The following is a 27,795-nucleotide window of genomic DNA, read 5'->3' on the forward strand; positions in this document are numbered from 1 at the left end:
AGTTGTTTTGCCGGTTTTGTCTTTTCATATCGCTGACTCCATGTGATGTTTCTTGGACCAATGCCTTGAATTGAAAGGTTTCCTCCAGCAGAGAAGTGGTCCCACCTCGTACACCGTTTTGCTGTCTCAGCGTCCAGTTGGTGTCACGACAGGACAGAACTGGGAGGAGAATGACATCGCTGGCGAACGGCCTGTCACTGTGTCTGCTGCTGGCCCTTTGGTGTTTAGGTAAGTAAATAAAACAAATATATGATGTATGTGTGTGTATACTGTATACATTTACTGAATATAAGTGTAGTATGTTTGTAGTATGTAGTATGTATATTGTAGTATGTACGTAGAGAGAGAGAGATGTTTACTGATAACTTCTGGTGGTTCAGACACATTTTCAAGGTTGAGCGTTAATTGCAGAATAGACATGTGTAAAATGTAAAAACTTCAACAAATATTATTTTCATCAAAGCTCTCTGAAGCCTGGGCAGGTGGCCAACAGTTGTCTTCACTGGGACGGAGTCCAAAAACAGAAAGAAAGAAAGAAAGAAAACACTTAAGAGGCTGTCTGATATTTCAGGAAAAACTGGTTGCTGTTGATCAATTTCCCTCCCACCCGTTCGTGATTCACAGTGACTACATAGTGTGTGTGTGTGTGTGTGTGTGTGTGTGTGTGTGTGTGTGTGTGTTCATGTGCGTGCGTGCATGCGGCTGCGCGCACATGCCTGCGCTCATGCCTGTGCCTGAGGTGCGTGAGCAGTTCATATACAGTGTGTAAATGGACTGTGTGTGTGTGTGCCGGTAGTATGACACATACTACACAGACACACACAGTCCATGTTTAAGGCAATCATACTTTTCATTTGTGTGTGTATAAGTAACTCACTGAGCTTTTGTTTTGCCTAATAGACGTTTTATATTATGTCTAAATGGCCATCTAAAAATGGGTTATAAATGGTCTAAAAAGTTTTAGCAGTCTATGCTTAGATTGAAGTTGAAACGTCGTTTAGCGGTCTTAAAAGGTCTATATATAGACAGACTATATATAGACGTTTAATAAAACCACGTCTAAGCTAAGCTTAGACCGCAAAAAAACTTTTTTTAGACCAATTATAACCCATTTTTAGACAGACATCTAAGAGCGACTATTGCTCAGTGGGAAGTGTGTACTGTACATTTTAATTATTCTTTATTTACCCAGGGAAGTAGCTGAGCACAGGTGCTCATTTTCAATCAACGCCCTGCACATAGAAACACAGACAGACACATGCGATGACAGTGATAGTGTCAATCCGTGATGTATGTGTAATGTACCGTCTATTGTATAAGCCCATACACCTGATCTGGGGGGGAGAGGGGAGCATGCGAGTGTGTTGTGCCTGTAGCCATTTCCACCACGGCAGAGGTAATAAAAAGGGTCAACCTGTACCGTGTGTTGTTTGAGAGATGAGAGAGAAGCTCCGTCGGTACTATTATGAAAATAAAGCTGCTGTCTCTGCGTTATTCCAGTAATGCAGTACAGGCAGATTCCATGATAGGTTTAAAAACCTCAGGGTAACACCCACACACACACACTCACTCACACACACACACACACACACACACACACACACACACACTCACTCACTCACTCACACGCACTCCTGAGGTGGAAAAACACACCTGTTGTCTCTGTCTGCAGGACACACTGAATCTACTGACAGTAAGAACGTATGATTCACGTCCTGTCTGTTGACAGGTTTCGGCTCAGCAGCGTTTGTTTCCCACATGCAGTGGTGAAAGAAGTACTGATTTTTACTGAATACCACCATGTAGAAATACTATTTTAAATGGTAAATAAATGGTAAATGGTGCATTTATATAGCGCCTTTTATCCAAGGCGCTTTACATAGATTGTGCATTACATTCACCCATTCACACACACATTCATTCAAGCCATGCAAGGTACCAACCAGCACATCGGGAGCAATTTGGGGTTCAGTGTCTTGCCCAAGGACACTTCGACATGTAGCCAGGAGGAGCTGGGATTCTAACCGCCGACCCATGGATCATTGGACGACCTGCTCTACCTATTGAGCCACAGTTTACAAAGTAAAAGTCTGGAATTCGAAATTGACTTAGTCGAGTCGAAGTACAAAAGGGTGACTGTGGCTCAGGAGGTAGAGCAGGTCGTCCAATGATCCATGGGTTGGCGGTTCGAATCCCGGCTCCTCCTGTCCACATGTCGAAGTGTCCTTGGGCAAGACACTGAACCCCGTCTTGCCCTCCAGTGGTTGCCACCATTGGTGTGTGAATGTGGGAAGTGAGGATGCTGGCGTCGACTGTTCACCGCTTCACCTCCCAATGTATGAAGGAATGGACCATTGTAAAGCGCTTCGAGTAAGCACGTAGTGCATAGAAAAGCGCTATAAAAATGCAATCCATTATTATTATAAGTATTGGCATCAAAATGCACCTTAAGTACCAAAAAGAGAAAGTATACTCGTCATGCAGAATGTCCCATTTGACATGTTTCTAAATGTATACAAATCTTGTGAAAATAGCCAATGCATAGGACTGAAGTGGTTAGTGTATGTATTTTTTTAATAATATTCTAAATCGACAGAGTAACTACTAACATTTTCAAATAATGGTAGTGGAGTAAAAAGTACAATATTTGCCTCTGAGATGTAGCGTAGCGGAGTAGAAGAATTGATTGATTGATTGAAGAATTTATTAACAGTTTGCAGAATTACAGTACATTTCAAGCACAAACTCAATACAAAGGCTGTTAACTGTGAGTGGACGACCCAATTAAGCATTACACTTGTTTCCAACAGGGTCCACCATGTTCAAATCATCAAAACATTTAGAGACGTACAAATAGACACTTCTATAGACAGAACAGGAATTCATCAAAAAGGAGGTAAAAAGGGAAAAGAAATATATACAGTGAGGGGAAAGAAGGGGGGGGCGGGGGGGGGATTCAGATTTTACGGGGGCCAGTTTCGAATTGCAGCCATCCGTAGGTGCCCTTTGAGAGCGGTTTTGAAGGAGTCAAGGGATTCGCATGTCTTAATGACAGTTGGTAGGGCGTTCCACATTTTGGTGGCATAGGAGCGAAAAGAATTTAGTCCCTTGTTTGTGCCGAATCTGGGTTGTACATGGTTCGTTGCACTCCCTCTGGTGTTGTGGGTGTGGACTTCGTTAACAACAGAAAAAGTACTGACGATTGGAAATACTCTGAGCTCCTTATCTGTCCGGCAGCCGACAGACTTCTTTTGTTTAAATTGGGGGAAAAACGGCAAACGACAAATGTGATGAGGTCAGCACATTTTGGGCAAGTGGCTATGGCTGTTTTTAGCCCAAGGAGTGTATTTTGTGCAAAACTAATGCTTGGAATGGATTCAGAATCATGAAAACCCCCTAGTTTGACATGTCACATGCTACTTAAAGCAAAAGGAAAGTTTGACATTGTGGACATCTTCGCCTCCCATAGGATGTTAATGGTAGGGAAACCCCTATTAAAAAATGCCCAATTGTGACAGCAAGTGGTTTCATGAAGGTATATATAGACTATTTTAGGCCAATAAAAAAAGACTATATACCAAATTTCCCACCCGTCCACCTCTGCTGCCGGACTATATGGACTGTTGCATCACGTGGGCAGTAGACATAAATTGTGTGTGTGTGTGTGTGTGTGTGTGTGTGTGTGTGTGTGTGTGTGTGTGTGTGTGTGTGTGTGTGTGTGTGTGTGTGTGTGTGTGTGTGTGTGTGTGTGTGTGTGTGTGTGACTGTGTGTGTGTGTGTGTGTATGCACATGCCTGCCCAAATGCCTGTAGTGTACATGAAGTGCGTGTGCAATTCATATACACAGTGTGTGTGTCAGTCAATGTGTGGTATATGAAACTGGTATATTGCACATAGACACACACAGTCCATGTTTAAGGCCATCACACACGTGTGCCAGAGTGACGTTTTTATTAAAAAATGTCTTTGTCCTCCTCCTTACTCCACTGGATGCTTGCCACAGTATACAGTAGAGTAGCTTATCCTGCGTAGCAACAGCAGGGCAGGTCACAGACTAGCTCCCTCCATCGTCCCTTGCTCGGCCGATACTAACAATAAACCACTTCAACCTACTTACTTTCTTATAGAGGGGCCTTCATCGCGCCCGACGATCGAAGGCCCCTCGCGCCTGACATGTAATTTCCGCCTCCTTGTTAGATTACGTACAGTATCTGTAACTCATTGAGGAATTAAGATCTTTGGAAATTATACCTCAATTAAGAATATTTTTCATCTTAAATGTCAACAGTGAACATAGTGTCCAACCGGAGGTTGAAGTTTGGTGGTGTTTTGTCCCACTACCACGTACTGTATAACGTTTTGTTGCTTCTTTCACACTTTTTGTTTCCAGATAAATAAATTAATAAATGCTGTAGTATCATTATGGCCATCAAATGTTGCTTGTGTAACACCCGGGATTCAAACTCTGGTCTCCCGCGTGAAAGCCCAACATCTTAACCACTAGACCAAAGGGATAACCCTCTCTGGACTGGGGGAGATATTAAGACTTTTTGAGGCCATCAGGCTGAGGCTCTGAGCCACTCCGCTACACTCTAGATCAACATGTGACTGACTGTATATTTGTTTCATGCATGCGTCCGCAAACAATGCATGACAACTGCTGGGGGACAGTAGAAGCTAAAATGTCACATGGCGTCTACATCAAACATGTAGGCTAATTTGATCTGTAAACACACAGAGGGAGAGAGAGAGAGAGAGAGAGCGTGGAATAGAGACACAGATTAGTGTTGTTAACATTGCGTGTGTGAGTGGTATATGTTACAGGGTGACAGACAGTGTCACGCTTTGTGTCTGTGCGTGTGTATATCTTGTCTCATTTTATGACCTGTTTGTTACCTGGGGCAGGTAACTAATAAACAAGCACATGGTTGTGGATTGTGTCCTGCTGTCCAGACACACTAGCTTCCTCTGTTTCTTGTCTTGGAATTGCTTTGAAGTCTTATCTAGGGCAACTAGTTCAGCGACATAGCTCCAACCTCTAGTCAGTTGAGCTCTTGTTTTTTTGGGAGACACCTTCATCTTTTCTCTCCCCCTCCCTCCTTTCTTTAGTGGGCCCATCGAATTCCACTTCCCTTTCTGTCGCTTCTCGACCCCGTCTCAAAATCAGCAGTATTTAAACACATTTTGTGCCCAAGACGTCCACAGACGTCCTGGGAATTACCGTATGCGGTGCCCAGGACGCACGTGATTTTCATTAAAAAATCACACCCGTGGGAACTGAGTGGTGCAAATCCCCCCCCCCCCACCCTCTCTCTCTCTCTCTCTCTCTCTCTCTCTCTCTCTCATTAGCAGGCAACAGTGCATATCTCTGTCTCTGTTTCTGCCACAACAGCGCCCCTACTGGTACTCATGAGTCACACATGAGTCACACACATTAACACGAGTCACATAGGTTAACACGAGTCACATAGGTAGGTGAACACGGACATTGCTGTTCCTTGGAGTGGTTGCACCACTCAAAAATGACAAAAATAACATTGGGCACCCCGGGTAACTATTTTGAAAGTGTTGTGTGGGCGCACAAAGCGTTTTAATACAGGCGTCTAAATAATGTTGGTCTAGTTAGTGCCACCATGACACCGGTATTTATTGAAAATCTTCACCCTCGTGTCTCTCTCTATTTGGGGCATGTCATTATGGCAAGATTATTGTCCAAAATGGTTTTGAATAGTGCTTATCATGGTGGTTAACACGTGGTTAACTGGGCATGTGAGGTTTGAACAGAAAGCGATTGAGGGACCCATGCATGCTCGTGATGTAGGCTAATTCATATGTTTTGGTTGAAACAAAATGATTTTTAAGTGGTGCAACCACTTCCTTAAGTGACTATGTGTGTGGGTGGGTGGCTGGCTGGGTGGGTGGCTGGCTGGCTGGCTGGCTGGCTGGCTGGGTGCGTCTGAGCACGAAAACAGCATGGTTGTTTTTCACCACCTGTGAACAACCTAACACACACACAAACACACGCACATATTAACTGTATATATGGTGATTTCGGGTGTTCCAGTACAGTTACAGTACAGTACAGTGGAGGGTACAGTAGAGGGACCCCCACACGGTAACGCTGTCATTCCCCCCCCCCCCCCACACAGAGTTGCACCACTTACTTAGGTGTGATTTTTTGTTAAAAGGTTAACCTATATTCTGATAGTAATCATTGCTATAGAGTGTTTGTTCAGTGACAGAGGTCTCTCTGTCTCTACAGCTCTTTAATAAACAGAAAATACATTTTCAGGTAGGTGACAAAATGTCAGTCAATCAGGAGAGAGTAGCTATTTATTAGCTTAATTTTTATAGTGTTCCAGTTCAGATTTTGTCTGCTCATTTCTCTGTGTCATCACTTACAATTCCACTTGTTTAATCTGTATCCTGACTGCGTTCTCTATCCTGATTGGATAAAATTGGTATCCCGGTTTCGGTTTCTGAAAATACATTTTCTGTTTAATGAAAAGCTGGAGAGACATGGAGACTCCTGTTACTGAACAAACGCTCTATAGCAATGAGTACTATCACACTATGGAGCTTTAATTGTAACACATATTTGAAATCACTTACACTACCTTTTAAAGTAAATCTCCCCTGATTTGTGTCTCAAAATATACTATGTACATTCTGTTGTTTTTGATAATGCAACTGAGAACTCTGTCTTCTAGAAAGGAATCTTTAATTAAGCAATGTTACACGAGAGGGTGTGCTTGTATACCATTATTATTGGCACAACAGATGCGGTCAGGACCGAAGCATTTGTACCTTCGTGCCAATTATGTTGGTAAAACACATGCACGGGTAAACCAAAGCCAAATGAAATAAGCAGAGAGCAGATTACTGTGGTTAATGTTTATCAAAGTGAAAGCCACACATTAATGTGTCACATTGCCAATGCAACTGAATTCACAGCAACGCTGGAGTAAAGGAAAGCCTTTGTAGTGTCTTTAAACACAAAATGGATAAACTTGTCTCCTTGAAAGGTTACCAGAGTAGGCTACAAAATGTCTTCATATGATATATAAAAAAATGTTATATTTTGTACCAGAGGTTTTGAATACTTTGTTTAGCTTGAAGAGTTCCTGTATTGTTTTAATAAGGGATGTATTAATGTTATGATAACTGTACAAATGTTAACTGTACATAGGCCTACTGTAAATACGTTAACCCATTTTGGGGCGGGAACCCCTTTTGGTGTTATGCTTTAGCTATTGAAAAATAGCAGATCTACAAGCTCATAGCGCGCCACCGAGTGGTGCGCTACGAGCTTGTAGGTCTGCTATTTTTGAAAAATCGAAGAACCACTGACATAGAAACATAGCTTTTTCAGAAAACTGTCAGGATGTAGACGACATTTTTAGAATCTGATCTCAGGTCAAAATGGATTAATTTCCCTATACTGTCTGATAGTGTACACTTAAATTGAAACCACAATTAAATCAAGTCTTTCACTTTTTGGTGTTATCCCTGATCACTTTTGGGAACTCAACTCATTTGGGAACTCATGTTTAATGACGATAGAATAATAATGAATACTTGTAATTATAAATTGTACTTTAATAATAAAACTAAATAGAACTAAACATATTGGAAGAATAGTGAGTTAACATCGTTGCTGGCTGGATACGTAGCCTGTAAGGAGTGCCTGGAGGAACAGGTTGCACAGTGTAGGCTACTACAGTTCACCTGAACATGTGGTTGATCATTTCATCACCATCCTCCTACTACAGCGTAAATAAATATATCTCTCTCCGGCCCTCCATTATAATGGCTGACACAGCGCGGCTGTCTCGGTATGGCCGCCTCTCTGTGTCGTCTAACGTCTGTCTCATGCCATCTTATTTTAACCCATTCTGGACGGGAACCCCTTTTGGTGTTTTAAGCATTGTTATACTTTAGCTATTGAAAAATAGCAGATCTACAGATCTGCTATTTTTGAAAAATCGTGAAAATGTGTGGCAAATCTTTGATCATATATATTCTTTCAGAGTGAACGTTTTTAACTCAAATCTTTGCTTCTGGGATATGAGGGTCCCTGGAACTACATATTTTCAAATGGGTGTTGGCCGCCAATTATATGACATTTTTGGGGTCCTTGACATGAAATAGTTTGAGCACCACTGACATAAAAACATAGGTTTTTCTGAAAACAGTCATGATTTAGAAGACGTTTTGTAGAATCAAATGTAGGTGTTTATTGAAGGGATGTCACAGTCAGTCAGTAGTAACCCTTCAGGTTTTCTGGAGAAAAAAAACAAACTCACAAGACAAACCCACTCACCCAACCCCCTAATAACCCAACCCACTCACCCAACCCCCTAATAACCCAAAAGGGTACAAATAATAGTAAAAGCATTACATTGAAGAGAGCAGAGATGTAGAGAAAGGAGAAAAATAACCCGGCCAAAAAAGTGTCAGAGGAGATGTCACAGCATGTGATATACGTTTGTTGTTACATTACAATGTTTTTTATAAAGAGTCATCTTAACCCAGACTGCTCTCAAGCACTTGAGGAGGGGCCACCTGGAGAACGTGTTCCACCACAGGAGATCCAACATAGGGCATGATGGAAGACATGATCTTTTTTTTGTTAATTGCATACCGAATTGTCTCGTACGATCTTGTCCTCCAACCATATACAGTCACGCGGGTCACACGGGGAGACTTCGTGGAGCCCCCTCCCAACCACTCAATGATGGTCTAAGGCAGGAGTGGGCAACTTTGACGAGGGAGAGGGCCACTACATTTCCACTCTCACTCCAGGGGCCCGCATTGCATATTACAATCGTAGCAAAAATAGCTGATCTACAAGCTCAAAACGCGTCGCACTGTGAAGCGTTTTGAATTTGTAGATCAGCTATTTTTTTTTACTAATATTTGAATTGAAATCCTGAAAAAAATAAAAAGTTACATTTTTATTATTTAAATTAATTATAGTTATGTTAACTTTATGAACTAAATACAAATACATTGGACATAAGTCAATTACATTTTAATACAACTCATTAAGCTACTAATTTTACTAATTTAGAAGTAGGCCTAATTAAAACGGGTCATGTTTTCAAATCAATAATATATCAGTATTCTGTGATTTCTTTGAGGCCCGCCTTAAGTGAAGGTGGGGGCCGCATGTGGCCCCCGGGTCGCCAGTTGCCCATGTATGGTCTAAGGTCTAATCTTGTCTGTCTGTCCACTAATACGCTTGTCCTCCAACCCTAACAGTCAGGCGGGCGCGGGGAGACTTCGTGGAGCCCCCTCCCAACCACTCCATGCTGTGCGTGGCGGAGGAGGAGACCACCCTGCCGTGTCGCTACCAAGTGGACCCCGGGGAGACGGTGGTGCAGGTCACCTGGTATAAGGAGAGGGCCGACGGCCAGAAGGAGCAGATCATCGCAGCGCACCACACTGCTGGACAGACGGGTACAGTAGCCTCCAGTGTTGATTTCGTCGACTAAAACTAAGACGAAAAATGTTCGTCGACTACCTTTTACTATAGTGGAGAAGAGATCCACTGTAAGTCATTTTACAATTAGTTGCATGCTGAAAATAGACGATCTACAAGCCCACAACGCGTCGCAGGCTTGTACTAAATCAACTGTAGATTTAGTGGACTAAAATCTTAGATTTAGTGGACTCAAATCTTAGATTTAGTGGACTCAAATCTTAGATTTAGTCGACTAAAATGTGACTAAAACTAAATGAATACTATTCAAGAGACTATGACTAAAACTAAAATCAAAATTTGCTGCCAAAAACAACACTGGTAGCCTCTGTACTGTCTTCACGGAATGGGCTCTTTGCACACACGCTATTTTGGAAAGAACTTGGGCCCTTCCCTACAGTATACTACCTTCACAGGTGTTACCGCTGATACTAATGAAGGCTCTGTTCCATTCTGGTCAAACAGAGTCAGTGTTAATGATCCTAATGAAGGCTCTGTTACATTCTGGTCAAACGGAGTCAGTGTTAATGATACTAATGAAGGCTCTGTTCCATTCTGGTCAAACAGAGTCAGTGTTAATGATACTAATGAAGGCTCTGTTCCATTCTGGTCAAACGGAGTCATGTGTTAATGATACTAATGAAGGCTCTGTTCCATTCTGGTCAAACAGAGTCAGTGTTAATGATACTAATGAAGGCTCTGTTCCATTCTGGTCAAACGGAGTCATGTGTTAATGATACTAATGAAGGCTCTGTTGCATTCTGGTCAAACAGAGTCAGTGTTAATGATCCTAATGAAGGCTCTGTTGCATTCTGGTCAAACGGAGTCAGTGTTAATGATACTAATGAAGGCTCTGTTCCATTCTGGTCAAACGGAGTCAGTGTTAATGATACTAATGAAGGCTCTGTTCCATTCTGGTCAAACAGAGTCAGTGTTAATGATCCTAATGAAGGCTCTGTTGCATTCTGGTCAAACAGAGTCAGTGTTATGATACTAATGAAGGCTCTGTTCCATTCTGGTCAAACGGAGTCAGTGTTAATGATACTAATGAAGGCTCTGCTGCATTCTGGTCAAACAGAGAGTCAGGGTGCTGCTATTGTGCATGTTGTGCATGTTTGTACACTCCCGGGGTTATGGGGGGTCCTTGAAATTAAAAAGTTTGAGAACCATTTGCACACTAAATGGAACAGAGCTGTAATTTATATCTTCTGTGTAACTCCTGTTTATATTTAGTTTGCTTTTCAGCATCATCACACATGCTTGAAAAGACTGCAGATGACATTAAAAAACACTGAATTATATTTACTGATTACAATATAAAAGTAAAATTTGTCTTTCTCTCCATTTCTGTTTCCTTCCATCTCTCTCTCTCTCTCTCTCTCTCTCTCTCTCTCTCTCTCTGTCTCTCTCTCTCTCTCTGCCTGCAGCGTTTGGCTCCTGGTCAAACCGTGTGCGGTTCAGAAGCGGCGAGCCCACCGCGGACTCGTCTCTGGTCATCCTGAACACGGAGGTGTCCAGCGAGGGGAGGTACACGTGTCACGTCAGCATCTTCCCCAGCGGGAGCTTCGAGAGGCAGCTCTCCCTCACCGTCCGCAGTAAGTGTTCATCTCACCATGACTGAAACAGTACTCAAAGTATCAACACTGCAATATAAAAATCACACCCGTGTGAACTGAGTGGTGCAACTCCGTGTGGGCGTCCCCGGTGGGTCCCCGGAACATCCAGACCCACAGGAACGTGCCCAGGTTGCCAGCCCGGTTCCGGCGAGTCGGCCCACGTCCGAAACGGTCGAGAAATGTAGTTACTGTGTGGGGGAATTAGCATTTAGCAGACACCTCTCTCTCTCTCTCTCTCTCTCTCTCTCTCTAGCAGGCAACAGTGCAACACTATCCCTCTCTCTGTTTCTAGCACAACAGCGCCACTTTTGCCCCTACTGGTACTCTAAACATTGGGACATAGTCACATACCGGTAGGTTGGGACATAGGGACATTGCTGTTCCTTGGAGTGGTTGCACCACTCAAAAATAATTAGCGACGATCACTGTCAGAGCTGGCATGATGTGGACTTCACGTCTGCTAGAGTTACTATACTGGTGGTTCTCAAACCTTTTTATTTCAAGGACCCTCATAAGGGTACAAAACCCTTGGGTCCATGTTGTACCCTCTCAGAGTTACAGACTTCTAAGAGACCATTTGGAACACCCTATAGAATCGTTAAACGGAACCATTAAAGAATCAGACCGCTAAGAGGGAATTGTTAAAGCGCCAGAAATTAATCGTTCAAATCCTGAAGGATCCCATCGCTATATTTAGGACACGAAATATCTGCCACTCAATCAGTTTCTGATTAGGGGAGGGCTATACTCTACACGGTTTTGTTTTGAAACAAAGTTGAGAGAGAGGAGAGAGGGAGGGGGATGACATGCAGTGAAGAGCCGGATCCCGCAGCTGGCCCAGGGTGGGATTAAAACCCAGGCCAGCTGTGGGAAGGACGTTAAATAATCCTTATTTATTTAATGGTGATGTGCGCTGATGTTTTCCAGGTGAGCCCCCATGGAGCCCCTAAAATTAAATACATTCTGAATGAATGTACACACAACCCCCGGAGGCTGATTTAGATGTAATAACTTAAGCCACGGATTGTGGACAGTCTCACCGTAGCGCTTCTTAATTTAACCTTTGACCCCTGCAGCCGTACCCATCGCCAACCTGGACCACGTGGTGATGACGGAGGGCCAGGACTTCCGGGTGGCCGCCACGTGCCGCGCCATGGCCCGCCCGACGCCGCGCCTCTCCTGGGACACGGAGCTCAACGGCAAGGCCAGCAACCGCACGTCGGAGGGCGGCTCGGTCAGCTCCCAGTACTCCCTGCACCCGCTGCGCAGCATGAACGGCAAGAAGCTGGACTGCCTGGTGTGGCACCCCGCCCTCGACACCCCCCGCAGGATCCCAAACAGGCTGGTGGTGCACTGTGAGTATGTCAGGAGGGATATTAGTACTGATCTAGGATCAGCAACAGGGCTGGTGGTGCACTGTGAGTATGTCAGGAGGGATATTAGTACTGATCTAGGATCAGCGACAGGGCTGGTGGTGCACTGTGAGTATGTCAGGAGGGATATTAGTACTGATCTAGGATCAGTAACAGGCTGGTGGTGCACTGTGAGTATGTCAGGAGGGATATTAGTACTGATCTAGGATCAGCGACAGGGCTGGTGGTGCACTGTGAGTATGTCAGGAGGGATATTAGTACTGATCTAGGATCAGTAACAGGCTGGTGGTGCACTGTGAGTATGTCAGGAGGGATATTAGTACTGATCTAGGATCAGCGACAGGGCTGGTGGTGCACTGTGAGTATGTCAGGAGGAGGGATATTAGTACTGATCTAGGATCAGCGACAGGGCTGGTGGTGCACTGTGAGTATGTCAGGAGGGATATTAGTACTGATCTAGGATCAGTAACAGGCTGGTGGTGCACTGTGAGTATGTCAGTAGGAATATTAGTACTGATCTAGGATCAGCAACAGGGCTGGTGGTGCACTGTGAGTATGTCAGGAGGAATATTAGTACTGATCTAGGATCAGCAACAGGGCTGGTGGTGCACTGTGAGTATGTCAGGAGGGATATTAGTACTGATCTAGGATCAGTAACAGGCTGGTGGTGCACTGTGAGTATGTCAGGAGGGATATTAGTACAGATCTAGGATCAGCATCAGGCTGGTGGTGCACTGTGAGTATGTCAGGAGGGATATTAGTACTGATCTAGGATCAGCAACAGGCTGGTGGTGCACTGTGAGTATGTCAGGAGGGATATTAGTACTGATCTAGGATCAGTAACAGGCTGGTGGTGCACTGTGAGTATGTCAGGAGGGATATTAGTACTGATCTAGGATCAGCAACAGGCTGGTGGTGCACTGTGAGTATGTCAGGAGGGATATTAGTACAGATCTAGGATCAGCATCAGGCTGGTGGTGCACTGTGAGTATGTCAGGAGGGATATTAGTACTGATCTAGGATCAGCAACAGGCTGGTGGTGCACTGTGAGTATGTCAGGAGGGATATTAGTACTGATCTAGGATCAGCAACAGGCTGGTGGTGCACTGTGAGTATGTCAGGAGGGATATTAGTACTGATCTAGGATCAGTAACAGGCTGGTGGTGCACTGTGAGTATGTCAGGAGGGATATTAGTACTGATCTAGGATCAGCAACAGGCTGGTGGTGCACTGTGAGTATGTCAGGAGGGATATTAGTACTGATCTAGAATCAGCAACAGGGCTGGTGGTGCACTGTGAGTATGTCAGGAGGAGGGATATTAGTACAGATCTAGGATCAGCATCAGGCTGGTGGTGCACTGTGAGTATGTCAGGAGGGATATTAGTACTGATCTAGGATCAGTAACAGGCTGGTGGTGCACTGTGAGTATGTCAGGAGGGATATTAGTACTGATCTAGGATCAGCGACAGGGCTGGTGGTGCACTGTGAGTATGTCAGGAGGGATATTAGTACAGATCTAGGATCAGTAACAGGCTGGTGGTGCACTGTGAGTATGTCAGGAGGGATATTAGTACTGATCTAGGATCAGCGACAGGGCTGGTGGTGCACTGTGAGTATGTCAGGAGGGATATTAGTACAGATCTAGGATCAGCAACAGGGCTGGTGGTGCACTGTGAGTATGTCAGGAGGGATATTAGTACAGATCTAGGATCAGCGACAGGGCTGGTGGTGCACTGTGAGTATGTCAGGAGGGATATTAGTACTGATCTAGGATCAGTAACAGGCTGGTGGTGCACTGTGAGTATGTCAGGAGGAGGGATATTAGTACAGATCTAGGATCAGCAACAGGCTGGTGGTGCACTGTGAGTATGTCAGGAGGAATATTAGTACAGATCTAGGATCAGCAACAGGCTGGTGGTGCACTGTGAGTATGTCAGGAGGGATATTAGTACAGATCTAGGATCAGCAACAGGGCTGGTGGTGCACTGTGAGTATGTCAGGAGGGATATTAGTACTGATCTAGGCCATAATTTGAAATAATTAATAATTTGTAATTGTAGAAAAAAACCCTAAACAAAACAAGGGGTATTTGTCTGCAACCGCAAATATTTGTCTGCAACCCACAAATGGGTCCTCAGACTCCTCACCCACTGTTTGAGAACAAGACGCTGTCATGTCCTACAACATCATTACACTTCCTGGGGCCTTTCAGTTGGTTTGTAAAACTACTGCAAACATGGTCTATACTGTATGTGTACACACACACACACACACACACACACACACACGCGCACACACACACACACGCACGCGCGCAGCCGCGCACGCACGCACGCAGACAGAGACAGACACACAAGTCCTATCTTTATGATCATCTCATCTGTCAACAGTCTGAGCTGCACCACAAATATCCACATGGAAATATTGCCCTTGGTTTTAATAGTGTTAAAACCTCCCGTATACACCTATGTATTGGATAAAGATCTTGGATTAGATATAAATCGGTATCCTGATCTGAAATGTATTGTTAGTTTACTAAATATATCAGAAGACCCTGTTACTGAACATAGGGGCCCTATCTTGTGCCACCCCTTATACCTAAACTAATCGACTACATCAACGTGTCGATCTACATCTATGATGAATTCCTGTTCTGTTCTTTGACTATATATAGAAGTGTCTATTTGTACGTCTCTAAATGTTTTGATGAATTGAACAAGGTGGACCCTCTTGTGAACAAGTGTAATGCTTAATTGGGTTGTCCACTCACAGTTAACAGTCTTTGTATTGAGTTTGTGCTTGAAATGTACTGTAATTCTGCAAACTGTTAATAAATATTTCAATCAATCAATCAATCAAATCGACACGTTGTGAGCTTGTAGACCAGCTATTAGAACTATTTTAAAAGGTTTTTGAAAATATTTTTAAAAATCGCGTCAAGTCTTAACAAACATTGAACTTATTTCTATTACATTGTCTATTTGTTTCTATTCTATCATTGCATATCACTGTGTTCTATCTGTGTCTATAGTTTTAATGCAACTCCATTCTTCTTATTTGTCTGCCAGACCCTCCGGACGCAGACGTAAGTGGCTTCAGCAATAAGTGGTACGTGGGCCTGGAGCACGCTGCTCTGAGGTGTGTGAGCAGAGGAAACCCCACACCGCAGAGTTTCACCTGGACCAGGTACGACCTGCCTGCCTCTCTGCCTGTCTGTCTGCCTGCCTGTCTGCCTGCCTCTCTGCCTGTCTGTCTGCCTGCCTGTCTGCCTCTCTGCCTGTCTGCCTGCCTGCCTGTTTGCCCCTGTCTATCTGCATGACTAACTGTCTAACTGAAGTTACCTGTGGTTGTGTGTGTGCAGTATGGCCACTGTTATAGGTGTGGGTCCTGAACGTCGGGACCAAACGGGTACCGAACCGAACATGCTTGGGTACCTGGTGGTACCTGGTGGTACCGGGTACCCATTAAAATAATTTAATTTCGGTTTTCCCTATTGGTTTCTTTCCTACATGACGCACGCGTCATGCCCAATTTATTTATTATCCTATCTTTCATGTCGTTTACAGTAGATATTTAGTATTGCTCAGAGTCTCAGGCATATATTTGTTATTTGGATATGGTTATTTTGTTTTGGAGCTTATCTCATATATTTGTTATTGGTGTTATGTTTTCTGTAAAACGTTGAAAAGGGGAGTTTTCGTTGTGATATCGATCTGTTATAGTTCCATCGATCCAAGCTGGAACGCGATCTTGTTAACCCATTTTGGGGAAAAATCGACTGACATAGAAACATAGCTTTTTCAAACAGACATTTTTAGAATCTGATCTCAGGTCAAAATGGATTTAAGCCGGAACACAATCGATTAAACATGCTCTGAAAATACACGTTGCCCACCCATCTGACCACTTAACACGGCAGCCGAATGGCCAAGGTTGGTTAAGTTAACTTAAGCTGACTATTTTACAGCATAGCCGGCGGTCCTGACAGTCAGATGGCCGCGACCGCTTTTGAGATTTTCAAGTGGGCCCTGATGATCCAGAAATGGATGTCAAATGGATGCCACTAGACTAGAGGTATAGCTTGGTCGTCGATGAATTGTTTACGTGGGTCTTTTCCAGTGATGTTGGATTTGAGTTAGCAAAGCAAAGCAAAGTTACTATATTTACCCAGGGTAACTGGACTAAGCATCAGATACTTGTTTACAGCCAGGCCCTGCTCATAGAACATTTCATGGTAGTGGTTCAATGCCTTGCTCAAGGGCACTTCAGCGGTTTTAACGTGCCGGTCCGGGGATACGAACTGGCGACCTTCCGGTATCACCGTTTTCGGCCACGAGTCATTTCTAACTGGTAGACTATACTGTATTCTGTACATGGCATGACATTAATTGTATGCCATATGAACTTGTTTATGCTCCACTAGTTTATGCTTATTTTAGCAACGACGAAGATGACGCACAGATTATTTGTCTTCTAATGGAAACTGACATCTGTCACATTACTGCCCGGGCCGTACACTGCTGAGGAGGGGCTGACTTGAGATTGTTGCGGCTTTCTGCCTGAGTCACCCGGGTGACAACTGCATGGAAGAAGCCATTCTGCTTGCTGGATTAAAGTATTCCCAGGGTGTGGCACGTTCGAAAGGAGAGCCAGGGAAAATGGTTCTCGACAATTGGCACTCGTCTACTTATGAGAACAGACAGTTAGGCCCGAGGGGGAAATTCTTCACCCAGTGGCGGGCTAAAGGGGACGGTAGAGAGGCTGTCTAAACCTTTGGTGATTTGCCTTCAGTCAGTGTGGAACCTACTGTATGGTGAGGTGAGGGTGCTGTTATTGCCAGACGAGGAGGTTGGTGGTATTTGCCACCTGATCTTAAACCATTAGTCATAGCAGCTTATACAGTACATACACACCTTGAGAAAGGAGGGTTTGTGAGTAAAAAAGCTTAACCAGGCGCACGCCAGGTACACAAGCATACTCAAGCGAAAAGCACCGGTCCGGCACTCACACACTCTTTCACGCACGCACACACGCAAATCCAACTTCTTATTATTAATGGATGGATGGTTTTCAAACCATTCATCACAAGCAGTCAGTCAGTCAGTCAGTCACTCTCCATGCTCAACACTCACTTCTATCTAGGCAAACACACGCACACACGCACGCACACACGCACACACACACACACACACACACACACACACACACACACACACACACACACACACAAGGCAGTGGCTGTGGGCAAACCTGTTGGCTTTGTCGGCGGGAAGCAGCAGGTGAAGTAATAGCTGGTGTCACGGTGTCATGTTGCAGCTTGCATGGAGGAGACAGTTTCACACGAGGGAGAGAGAAAGAGGGGGGAGGGGGGGGGGGGGGGGGAGAAATGGTAGTGGGGGCACAGGAGACTGAAAGGGGAGAGTGCTGGGGCGTCATTTGGGGTCCCACCCAGGCCCAGCAGTAGGCAATTTCCACCCCCTAGCGTCCGCATTTAACCTCAAATTCTATTCTTTTATGCATATTTTCTCCAACTCTGACATTTGTTTTTGTACAATGAATGAATCTGACCTTACGTTGGCACTGAGTGCATCTCAATCAACGCCGGCCATCCAGCGTCCTACAGGGGTTGACACTAACGGCTGCCCGGCTGCCCGTGGCTATAAATAAGACGTTGGGGCAAGTGACGTTTGCTTTCAGGTTGCCCGACGGGAAACTTTGAATGGGGAAGCAACCCCAACAATGATACCGTTTTACAAGTAGTACCTCATTCAGACTTTCAAAGTTACTGTCCCCATTCGGTATTTTACTTTTCGGGCAAGTGGGCATGAACTTTAGGCAAGTAGAACTTGACCTCTACTTGTCCAACGGGCAAATGCCTCTGAAACCTTAGCGTCAACCCCCGTCATATACGTTTAGAGATGACACTTGTTTTCCTGTCTGCAACCTATACATTCATTAACAACTTCCAACCTGGCATCCCTGTTTTGGGCATGACATTACATTTAGCCAAATTTTGTATTCCTAATTTGTTTTTACGTGTGGATCTACAAGCTCACAAGCTTGTTTTATGCTAGTTTATTTTTGAAATAAGGTTTTTATGGTAACTGTTTAGGCCGCACGCTCTAATTGCCCAAAAAGAAGAACAGGTGGGCTGGGCCATGGCTCAATGGTCCAGGCACCTTGGCTGGTAGTCCAGTCTGGCAGTGTGCCGCGGGTTCGACTCCCGATCCCGACTGCCTTTACTGCATGTCTTCCCCCCATCTCTCTCTGCCCATTTCCTGTCAGCCTACTGTCTGTCCCTCCATAAAAGAATATAAAATAAAGGCGAAAGCCACAAAAAAATAAAAAAAATAAATAAAAATAATAACAGGTGGGAGGTGAACTCGTATAGTTTGGCCGGTTGTACGAGAGGAGTTAGTGAACCGAGGAGCAGGAAGTAAGAGGAAGAAGAGAGTGTCGATGTGTTGGTGATCTTATCACACAGTGAATCTTTGACATGTAAATACGATGTCTCCTCTTTCCTGTTGGTATACACTATACAGCCTCATAGGGGCTCAACGATGTCTCCTCTTTCCTGTTGGTATACAGCCTCATAGGGGCTCAACGATGTCTCCTCTTTCCTGTTGGTATACAGCCTCATAGGGGCTCAACGATGTCTCCTCTTTCCTGTTGGTATACAGCCTCATAGGGGCTCAACGATGTCTCCTCTTTCCTGTTGGTATACAGCCTCATAGGGGCTCAACGATGTCTCCTCTTTCCTGTTGGTATACAGCCTCATAGGGGCTCAACGATGTCTCCTCTTTCCTGTTGGTATACAGCCTCATAGGGGCTCAACGATGTCTCCTCTTTCCTGTTGGTATACAGCCTCATAGGGGCTCAACGATGTCTCCTCTTTCCTGTTGGTATACAGCATACATGGGCAACTGGCGGCCCGCGGGCCACATGCGGCCCCCACCTTCACTTAATGTGGCCCTCAGATTAATTCCAAAAATGCAAACATGACCCGCTTGAATTACTTGCAGTCTAAATTAGTAGCTTGTTGAGTAGTATTACAAATAATGTTATTGTCTTTTTTATGTCCAATATATTTGTATTTAGTTAAAATGACAAGTTCAAAACGCGTCGCATCGCGACGCGTTTTGAACTTGTAGATCGGCTATTTTTGCTACGACATGCATGCAATGTGGCCCCTCTGGAGTGAGTATGGAAATATAATGGCCCTCTCCATCGTCAAAGTTGCACACCCCTGGTATACAGCCTCATAGAGGCTCAACGAACTCTGATGCAAATAATACTATCACAGTGAACTTCACTGAGTGAAGTCATCTGTGTTGAACTCTGAGGGCTCTCTCTTAACTGCTGTGTAGAACTCTGAGGGCTCTCTCTTAACTGCTGTGTAGAACTCTGAGGGCTCTCTCTTAACTGCTGTGTAGAACTCTGAGGGCTCTCTCTTAACTGCTGTGTAGAACTCTGAGGGCTCTCTCTTAACTGCTGTGTTGAACTCTGAGGGCTCTCTCTTAACTGCTGTGTAGAACTCTGAGGGCTCTCTCTTAACTGCTGTGTAGAACTCTGAGGGCTCTCTCTTAACTGCTGTGTTGAACTCTGAGGGCTCTCTCTTAACTGCTGTGTAGAACTCTGAGGGCTCTCTCTTAACTGCTGTGTTGAACTCTGAGGGCTCTCTCTTAACTGCTGTGTAGAACTCTGAGGGCTCTCTCTTAACTGCTGTGTAGAACTCCATACCTGTAGGCCAGGGTACGGTAGTCAGTCACATTTGATTTTCTATAGTGCGTCACTCATGTTTCATTTGACGCCAACAATCTGATGTCTGTCTGTCTGTGCTGTTGCAATGCCAGGTAGAATATAGAGACACTCCACAGAATATGCAATGAACTCTATAGGGTTACTGACGCATTTTATTACATCAATCTGTATTCCGGATGCAGTAAATGTTTAACTTACACATCGCCGCCTTCTTAAACTAATGGCCTATGTCATTTTTTGAGTTTTTTGTTTTTGCCTATAAGTCAGCTCCTCATCGACACTGGCCATCTCTGGTGAAAAGTTGAAAAGGATCATGCTGATCCTGCTCCTTTTTAGTAAAACAATATCTCAAGAGTGTGACTTAGGCCAAAATAGGCAATTATCTGGCCTAAGTCAATGGTTTTAAATTGGCACAAGTCTAAGGTTTAATTAAATGTTATTCTATTTAATCCTCTTGTGTTACATAACTAATAGTTAAGAGTTATTTTAATTTAAATAGTGATCGTTTTTTATATAGGTTAGTTTTGGATCCGTTTTTTTTTTCTTCCTGAAAAGAAAATGACTTAGTTTAAGAAGGCGACGACATTCAGTCCTAGTTCTAGCCCATATTCTAATTATAGCCAACCCAGAATGTATGTACAGTATGTACACATGCTAATTGAAACCATACCATAATGGCTGTGTGTGTGTGTGTACATTTTGTTTTTCTTTGCTTCGTGCAGAGAGGGCAAGGACTTACCGGAGGGTGTGATCCCTCACCCTAACGGGACACTGGAGTTTGGGCGTCCCCTGAGCCTGTCAGACGCTGGCCTCTACAAATGTGAGGCGAAGAATGAAGTCGGGGTGGGACGAGCCGAGACGGAGGTCACCGTGGCTGGTAGGTGACAGTCAGGCCAGACGACACGTCACAACACCAGACACACCATAACATAATGCTTTGTTTGCATAGTGTGTGTGTTGTGTATGTATTTATGTACTTGCTTCACGGCTAAGGTCCAGAATGTTCACTTAACCCTGAGTGCGTCAAAATGGTCCCATCATTTAACTCTATGAGTGTGTGTAAAGGTTTTTTACACGCCCAGAGACAGAGTTAACTTAACCCATTTTCGGCGGGAACCCCTTTTGGTGTTAGCATTATGTTATGCTTTAGCTATTGAAAAATAGCAGATCTACAAGCTCATAGCGCGCCACCGAGTGGCGCGCTATGAGCTTGTAGGTCTGCTATTTTTGAAAAATCAGAACCACTGACATAGAAACATAGCTTTTTCAGAAAACTGTCAGGATGTAGAAGACATTTTTAGAATCTGATCTCAGGTCAGAATGGGTTAACACTTACTGTAAGTGTAACACTTTGCTGTGTACCTTTATCCATGTGCGTGCCAACTTAATATTTGATCTAGCCTTCCCATTTACCTCCATGCCTATTGCCTACTTAGCAATTAACTACTTACCAGTTCCTACCTAAGTACACAGTAAAACCTCACTGTTAATATAACTATAAGAGTGTAACCTTAAGTAAATGGGCGTCCGTAGCTTAATGCACGTCAAACTGGAGGTCCTTGGAATGAAAACGGTTGAAAAACACTGCTAGAGGTGAACAAATGGGAGTCCGCAGGCTGACAAATCATAAATGTCAATTTGGGGGGTCCTTGACATGAAAAGGTTTGAGAACCACTGCTTTATTCCACGTGTCTCGTCTCTTTCCGTCTACATGTCCCCCCACAGAGCTGCCGCCAAGGACGCAGGAGATGGTCATGGACAGTCTGATGATCATCATCGTGGCGGCGGCGGCCGGCGGCCTCCTGCTCATGATGCTGGTCATCGCCATCGCCGTCACGTGTCACCACAAGCGCAAGAACAAGAGACTCACGCGGGAGCTCACGGAGAAGAGGTATTACATACGCTGCTTTCACCACCGCATATATCAGTGGTTCTCAAACTTTTGACATGTCGCGGACCCCTAAATGAATGTGTATTTGGCCGTGGTGGACCCCCATCTGAAAAGTTTCAACGATTTTCAAAGAATTGTCAATTGTTTTTGAAAATGGCTGATGTGTATAAAGGGCCCTGGGGGTCCTCACTTTGAGAACCCCCGCATTGGACCGTGGACCAACTCTGAAAGTGGACAAATGGAACCAAATGGACCCATAAGGGTCCATTTGGTTCCATTTGTACACTTTCAGAGTTACAGCCACAGGATCCATTTGGTTTCTAACTATAGATAATTCATCTGGGGACCCCCTGGAACCCCCTCAAGGACCCTCTGGAACCCCCTCAAGGACCCCTGGGGGGCAGTTTGAGAACTATTTGGCATATATAGCGCCGTCTGATTTGATACGTTGTTGTATTTATTCCTCGTGTCACATTTTGTTCTGCTTTTTCTTCTTGTCTGTCTCGCTCCGTCTCTCCCAGGGAGGAGATAAGCACTCTATCAAGACAAACGTCCTTCAGGAGAATTAACTCTGTCAGCACCGATGCCAGAGGAGTGGTCAGTGTTATTGCTTTCTTCTGCTCAAATTCCAGATATGTACCAAATAAGTCATACTTGAAGAGCTGATCTGGTAGTTATCAGTTATCACTTCCATTCAACTGGAATAAGACTTCATTGTTTCTCCTTGTCGGTTCCATGGACCATTTGATTGATTGATCATTATTTCTATTAGACAATAAGATGCAAACGGTACAGGGTAGAGTAAAGCACAATTTGGTCCAAAAGGACAGCACCGAAGAAAGACCTTGCGGTCTTGTTTCCATTTGGGTCCCATGCATTCATTCACAATAACAATAACAACAACAATTGAGATATCTAAAAAAAACATTAAATCTATGTACAGGTTGTAATAGAAATTAATTGGAGGGAGGGGGGGGGGGGGGGGGGGGGGATAGAGTTGTGGGGCAATAATCATCTTCTCTTCCTTTGACCTGATGACTAATGATTTTCCGTCCTTTTTTAAAGGAAACCAGTGATTTGCTTGTTTTGAGGGAAGGGGGCAAGGCATTCCACACCTGCGTGGCAGTGTTGTGGAAAGTGAATTTACCCATATTTGTTCTAGCCTAGTACTGACTCTAGTCTTTTCCTTAAATTGCAGGAGGAAAACATTCCCCTGAGAGTGGAGGGAACCCTGCGGACCAGCCTGTCTTCGCTTGGGGTCAGTCTCCCAATCTGTCTATCACTGCCTGTGCATCAGTGTTGATTTTGTCAACTAAAACTAAGACGAAAAATGTTCGTCGACTAACTTTTTCCACTGTTGAAAACTAAATGGAAACGAAATGAAAACTAAGCTACGATGACTAAAACTAAGACTAAATATATTGACAATTTCGTCAACAAATACAAGATATAGATATAGACTAAAATGTTTGGAAGGGACTAGTGGACAAGAGATCCAGTATAAGTCATTTTACACTTGATTGCATGCTGAAAATAGCAGATCTACAAGCTCACAACGCGTCGCGCTGCGACGCATTGTGAGCTTGTAGATCGGCTATTTTCAGCAAGTGAAAAAAACAGTCATTATGAAGGCTAAATCAACTGTCGACTAAAATCTTATAATATTTAGTCGACTAAAACTAGACTAACACTAAAACATTCCGGGTGACTAAAATGTGACTAAAACTAAATGGAAGCCATTCAAGAAGAGACAAGGACTAAAACTAAAATCAAAATTTGCTGCCAAAAACAACACTGCATGCTGGCCCGCCGCTGGCTTCGCCAACTCAGGCTTTACTGGCCCGAGGCCAGGAGGCTACGTTCTGAGCTCTGCAGGCAACTCTTTCAGCATTTGTAATAATACTAATATAGCAGTGCATTTCACATAAAACAATAAGCGATGATACCATATAAAATGTAGAGCATTTCACATACGTAGCAATGATATCACTTAAAGGTTTCATGACATTCATTTTCATTAAGGAACCAAGAAGTCCCGAAGGGACTTTGGTCACTTATTGTTTTTGTGTTTTTTTTCCTTCTTCTTCTTCTTCTTCTTCTTCTCCTTCTCCTTCCGCCAAAAATAGAACTTCTGGCTGAACCGTGCAGTCTGTTTTCGCAAAACGCAGGAATCTGGTAGCGGGCCATGCCAAACGGTGACTATGCGAAGCCCATGACCATTGGCCAAAGGGTGGCGCTATAGCACTCAATTGAAAATGCAAACTTTGAACGTGCATAGCTCATGAACAACTTTCGTGCTCTGACTTTTGACCTCTGACCTTTAGTACACCCGCCATTTTGAATTATATGAAAAACAGTTAAAATCTATCTCCTCTCAGGATCTTTGATCAAAATGCATGAAAACTTTGGACCCTACTTTGGACAAAGAATCGTAGTACATTTATTTTAAGTGAAAAAAATGAAGTTTGAAAATTGCTGGTTTGTGAAAATTCTTCTTCTGCCTATAATACATACATGCAGCGTCATATGCTTATGTCACTTTACAGTATAATAGAAGGTCATGCCAAATAGCACAGAAAGCAGTCTTACTCCAATTGGCCAAAGGGGGGCGCTATAGCAATTTCTTGAAAATGAAACCTTTGAACAGTCATAACTCATGCTTTGTTTGGACTTAAAATTCATGGCACTTGTTTCCACATGTTCCTTGACTCATGGGGAACACATCTGTCACTTTGACAATTAAGCTCCGCCCTCAGATTTTACGCCATTTTGATCAGTTGCTTATACCTGATTTTCTGCATGAATATTTTAGCAATTTGCGTAAAACGTTCTACACACAATCAATGGACCATTATCTGAAATCCCGGATTCCCGGTTAAAGAGAAGTTTGTATGTGAAAAGATTTACAGCAAAACACACTGTAGTAATGTATGGACATCCCCAAAACCAGGACACACATAATTGTCATCAAAAACACTAAATGATATTGCTGTTTACAATAAGACAACTGGTTGTGTCTGCATAGCACAGTTGGTTGAGCTCATGCCTTTGGACCAAAAGGTTGTTGGTTCAAATCTGGGCACTGCCAACTCAGCATATGAGTCTTCAAGAACATTGCACAATTACATTGTCTTCTTTTTCTCAAGTTCAGTCTTCCATTTCTATGGCTTATTCTATGGCTTTTGTGTGTATTGTTCCTATTGCTTTATATTATTGCCTTCTTTCTTGGTCCAACATAGAGGAAAACTGGCAGAAAAAGACTCACTCACTGCATGAAGAATTAGGCTAAACTCCTTAGACGGGGACTTAAGAAAATAACATTTATTTTATTTTTATATGCTCATAAAGTGCTCTGTGAGTCTCGGTCTAAGGAGTTTTCCTTACTTTTTCATGCAGTGAGCAAGTCTTTTTCCGCCACATAGTATAATACTATCTTTATCATTGGGTAGCTTACTTTGTGCTGATTTCCCCTTGTGGGTGTCGTTTGCCTCAAGGATGTTGATTAATTCCTCCGAGCAAAACGAATGCATATTATCTTTAGACGTTATGATGATGAGATACGGGATTCCCGTAAAGGACTTGGCATACAGAACAAACACCCTTGGCTTGTTTGCTGTTATTGATGAGGTTGTTGGGAAATGATGTAACCCAGTGGTTTTCAACCGGTGGTTCCCGGACCACCAGTGGTCCTTGAGGGGGTTCCCAGGTGGTCCGCAGCTAAATGAACAGTACAAATGAACAGTACATACAATACATACATTAGGCTACCCAAACAATACAACAGCACATCCATATATACACACACAGGACAAAACAGAACAAAAGCTCTCCCAAAGATAGCCAATCCCACCCCACCGATTCAACTCATAAATAGCAGGGTTCATGTGGAAAACCCCACTTTGAGAACCATAAGCCATAATAGAAAAATATACCAGTACCAGTTCTAAAACGAAAGTTAGTTTGGTGGAAAAGGGGCCAGAGAGTGTATGAATGGATTTTGTTTACACCCTCAGAGTTCTGGGGGGAGTCCTTGAAATGAAAACGTACTTGCGAACCCATGGTTTAACTGTTCTCTCTCTCTCGGTGCCATCCATGTTGTTCCCTTGGCCGACAGGAGCAGGCTCGCTGTCGAGACAGCCGCTCCACTCTGTCGTGTGGGGGGCGTGGCGGAGGAGGGGGCGGGCCCATGCTGGACTACCTGGGCCGACCTGTTATCCACAACGGCTCACGGAGGACGAGAGACCGGGCCATGGAGAGGGACGAGGAGAGCAGACTCAGAGTGGAGTCATACGTGCGCAACAGCACTATGTCACTGGTAGGTTGTCTTGTAACACATTGTGTACTACAGGCATGTCTGTGCTTGAAACATGCATGCCAGTCAGTCGAAGTACCTTTCACTTGAATCAGTATGCATACTTCCACGCACACTTCACCTACTTACTAACTGTTTCCCAGCAGGAGAAACGCCTCCACCCGCCTCTCATGCCCACTCCCTTCACCTACTTACTAACTGTTTCCCAGCAGGAGAACCGCCTCCACCCGCCTCTCATGCCCACTCCCTTCACCTACTTACTAACTGTTTCCCAGCAGGAGAACCGCCTCCACCCGCCTCTCATGCCCACTCCCTTCACCTACTTACTAACTGTTTCCCAGCAGGAGAACCGCCTCCACCCGCCTCTCATGCCCACTCCCTTCACCTACTTACTAACTGTTTCCCAGCAGGAGAACCGCCTCCACCCGCCTCTCATGCCCACTCCCTTCACCTACTTACTAACTGTTTCCCAGCAGGAGAACCGCCTCCACCCGCCTCTCATGCCCACTCCCTTCACCTACTTACTAACTGTTTCCCAGCAGGAGAACCGCCTCCACCCGCCTCTCATGCCCACTCCCTTCCCGGTGGTGCACTCCACCGAGCTGCTGAGGCCCCTGAACAGCAGCCCGCTGATGGTCCCTAGCATGGAGGGCAGCATCCTGCGAGCTGGCAGCATCAGCAACAGGAACCAGCAGAACTCTCCGCTCAGCTGCAGCTACCCTCCCGTGACGGACGATGAAGATGATGACGACGACGAGGAGGATGAGGGCCTGGGGGGTCTGACGAGACCCGCGAGCCATGGGGGACGTCCAGACGACCAGAACAGCGACACCAACAGCCAGTTGTCGGACGCGCTCAACCCCCGCTTTCAGCCGGTGAACGGCACCCTGAGGCCATCACCCAAACCCCGGCCGAGCCCCATCAGTCCCCACGCATCCCTCATCCACAAGGCTCAGATCGTTTAGCACGAACGGTCAGAGGAGCAGATGTGAGACTTTTGGGGGGTGGTGGGGGTCCAAGCAAGGCATACTGTATAGGCCCCTTTTTCACCAGGGTTGAACCGGCACCGGTTCTTAATCCATGAGCCAGAGCCCCAAAATTGGAACGTTAATTACGAATTGTGTGGGCAAAACCATACCTACAAGTACATGAATATATGATAACCCTTCCACAGGAGTATAGCTTTGTTATTTTCACCTATAGGTAAAAACGTAATTAATAGTTATCACAATGAAACTTCTCCAGTTGATTACTTACACAAAGTGTAAGCGATTTATTGTATTTCAAGTTTTCCGAAATTGTATGTTTAAATATGCAAATTAGGCATTATATAGGAAAATATGCAAAAAATAGAAAA

The 27,795-nt window shown here is 44.4% G+C and overlaps 1 protein-coding gene across 2 annotated transcripts; it reads left to right on the top strand.

Moving 5' to 3' along the window:
- Positions 1–20: 20 nt before the first annotated feature.
- nectin4a (nectin cell adhesion molecule 4a) lies at positions 21–27,568 on the top strand. 2 transcript variants are annotated; one of them, XM_079491167.1, is made up of 11 exons: positions 21–228; positions 9,265–9,462; positions 10,912–11,079; positions 12,177–12,455; positions 15,543–15,660; positions 20,958–21,112; positions 21,961–22,126; positions 22,648–22,723; positions 23,325–23,384; positions 26,241–26,441; positions 26,978–27,568. In XM_079491167.1, exons 1-11 carry the CDS (start codon positions 171–173, stop codon positions 27,401–27,403), a joined length of 1,905 nt encoding a protein of 634 aa, XP_079347293.1. In that variant the 5' UTR covers positions 21–170; the 3' UTR covers positions 27,404–27,568. The 2 variants fall into 2 exon arrangements, with proteins under 2 accessions (XP_079347293.1, XP_079347294.1); XM_079491168.1 differs by having other exon boundaries at positions 26,981–27,568.
- Positions 27,569–27,795: the final 227 nt, after the last annotated feature.

This window comes from Electrona antarctica, assembly GCF_951216825.1.
Source record: "Electrona antarctica genome assembly, chromosome: 21".
In the NCBI taxonomy this organism is placed as follows: domain Eukaryota; kingdom Metazoa; phylum Chordata; class Actinopteri; order Myctophiformes; family Myctophidae; genus Electrona; species Electrona antarctica.